The following is a 2,582-nucleotide window of genomic DNA, read 5'->3' as shown; positions in this document are numbered from 1 at the left end:
GCATCTAAGATAAGAGTTGCAGAGATGAGAATGTTAAGGTGGATGAGTGGCCATACTAGACTAGATAAAGTCCGTAATGAAAGTATTAGAGAAAAGGTAGGAGTAGTGCCAATTGAAGATAAGTTGAGAGAAGGGAGATTAAGGTGGTTTGGTCATGTGAAGCGTAGACATGCGGAGGCTCCAGTTAGACAAGTAGAGCACATTAGGTTAGAGGATAGAAAGAAAAAAAGGAGTAGACCTAAATTGACTTGGAGGAGAGTAGTACAACATGACTTAGAAGCATTACACATTTATGAGGATTTAACCCAAAATCGTTCAGAGTGGAAAAAGCGAATCCATATAGCCGACCCCAAATTTTTGGGATAAAGGCTTAGTTGAGTTTTGAGTTCTAATTACCTTATTGTGGAGTGGGGAAGAGGGGCGCAACGAGAAGGAGAGCTCTGCAGCTGCGATTTGAAATATTTTTTTTTTTAACTTTTAATTACCTTATTGATCCCAAGGAAAAGGAAAGCTCTACAACTGCGATTTGAAATCATTTTTTTAAAAAAATTTTTAATTACCTTATTGGTCCCTAAACTTTTTAGATATATACAATTAGGTTTAAAATTCTTTTATTACATTTAAATTAAATAAAACTTCAATAATCATAATAATAATAATACTCTAAAGAAATTTAATATAATTTAATCTTAAATAACTTAATTAATTTTTGATAATGATAATATTACAAATAACAATTTAAAATAATAATAGTAATAGTAAATGTAAAAATAACGTTCATAAAATAAAAATATCATTATTATGAAAATATTAATTTAATACCATTAATAAAATAGCCATAAATTAATAATTTAATTTTTAAATATTTTCTACATATATATATATATATATATATATATATATATATATATATATATATATATATATATATATATAAAATCAAGTTGTTACAGGGATATTGACTCCCTTTGTTCCTGTTTAAATGGATAAATTGTAAGTTCAGCAGTTTATCGATTTTAACAGAGAAAAAGGGACAAAAAGAGCTCAAGCTGTTCTGGTCTCGAAGTCGACGAGCAGCGAGAAATTTCTTCATGCAGAGATTGATCAGAGAATCCCTGACCATATAACACAATTCATATGCCCAAATTTTAATATTTCTGTGATAATCAAGAAATAAAAAGGAATGGCAGAGTTACCTTTCTATTAACCTTAATTACATTAGCACACCATATAAAAAATATCTCCCTAGTGTAGAAGGCAATGGCCTTTCTCAAAGCATTCACATGTTAGTTTGTTCCTAATGCTACAGTTGAAAATCTCTGACATCAATCTTCATCGTCCATAGCAGCATCACCATGTTGCTTGTCAACATCCTCTCTGATTTCTCCATCGCTCTCTTGCAGCTCAGCAGAATTTTCTCGGACAGGACTGGACTGTGGTTTCCTCTCTAATGCCTCATCATCATCAGATTCTGACCATGCCCGCCTCCTCCTACTTGTTGATGAAGGCGCAGGCTTCTCCCAAGAAAATAAAACAAATTTCAGCCAGCAAATAAAAGGAATATTCCATTTTGGACAACTGGAGCTCAATATGCAAAATTAATAACTTGAATAAAAGAAAATTCAAATTAAAAAATATCCCAGTTTCACTTTCATTGATGATTCACTGATGATAACACCAAAAGACAGCCCAGTGATGAATCACTAATGTCAGCAACTTAATGCTAACAAACTAATAAACCTCCCATAATTATCTGCAACTTGTCAGGCACGCTATTAAAACCAAGACCACCTAAAAACATGTGATAAGTATTCAAATAGCAAATTATCAATGCATTTAAACTGTTGGACATAAGATTGTGAACTTCCAACAGCAAAATTGGGATGATATCTGATTTAGATAATGTAGCTAGGTTTCATGATGAAAACATTCTTTGCCACACTGAATAGTAAGCAAAAAATAAAAACTGATAACAGTTTCAAACATTCTTACTGCTTCATCCTCCGCATCAGAATCTTCAAGCCCAGCTGCTGCAAGAAGTTCCTGAGCATTTTCTTCTGCATTTTCATCATAATCATTCCCTTGGCTTCTGTGTTCCCTGTAATTAATATTGGCATCTTCATCTTCCAGTTCTTCATGATCATCCATCATGTCAGCTTCATTTTCTTCCATTTCATAGTGTGACTTCGAACTCTTATCCTTCCTTCTCTTCTTTCCACCTTTTCTCCTTCTCTTCTCACTATGCCCACCCTCATCATCATCTATTTCAGACCTATCCCTCCTCTTAGAAGCAGGTGTACTACTCTTCCATTGCTCCTGGAGGTGCCAAAAAATCAGAAACTCATTCTTAAAGAATGTGCAGATTTCAGGAAAAAAAAAAAAAAAAAAACTATAGTCCATCTTTTATTTGGGTATTTCGGATCTGTTTCTTGAAATGAAACAGAGGAGAAAACTGAAGAAAATTAAGAGGGGCTTCAATACCCAGGCTCTGATACCATGAAAGAAAAGAGGAAGAAGAGATTTGTGTAATAATAGCTTTATTAATTTTCTTAAGCTGTGTGATGTATTTATATACAATTATA

At 32.9% G+C, this 2,582-nt stretch overlaps 1 protein-coding gene across 2 annotated transcripts; it reads right to left on the bottom strand.

Moving 5' to 3' along the window:
* Positions 1–1,138: 1,138 nt before the first annotated feature.
* Positions 1,139–2,415, bottom strand: LOC131170549 (protein CTR9 homolog). 2 transcript variants are annotated; one of them, XM_058129768.1, is made up of 2 exons: positions 1,993–2,415; positions 1,139–1,517 (listed from the first exon to the last, which is right to left on the bottom strand). In XM_058129768.1, the coding sequence occupies exons 1-2, from the start codon at positions 2,398–2,400 to the stop codon at positions 1,326–1,328; spliced, it is 600 nt and encodes a 199-aa protein (XP_057985751.1). In that variant the 5' UTR covers positions 2,401–2,415; the 3' UTR covers positions 1,139–1,325. The 2 variants fall into 2 exon arrangements, with proteins under 2 accessions (XP_057985751.1, XP_057985752.1); XM_058129769.1 differs by having other exon boundaries at positions 1,139–1,514.
* Positions 2,416–2,582: the final 167 nt, after the last annotated feature.

Source organism: Hevea brasiliensis, chromosome 11, assembly GCF_030052815.1.
Source record: "Hevea brasiliensis isolate MT/VB/25A 57/8 chromosome 11, ASM3005281v1, whole genome shotgun sequence".
Classification (NCBI taxonomy): Eukaryota; Viridiplantae; Streptophyta; class Magnoliopsida; order Malpighiales; family Euphorbiaceae; genus Hevea; species Hevea brasiliensis.
The sequence above is the reverse complement of the archived record's forward strand: the minus strand, read 5'-3'. Positions and strand labels throughout refer to the sequence as shown.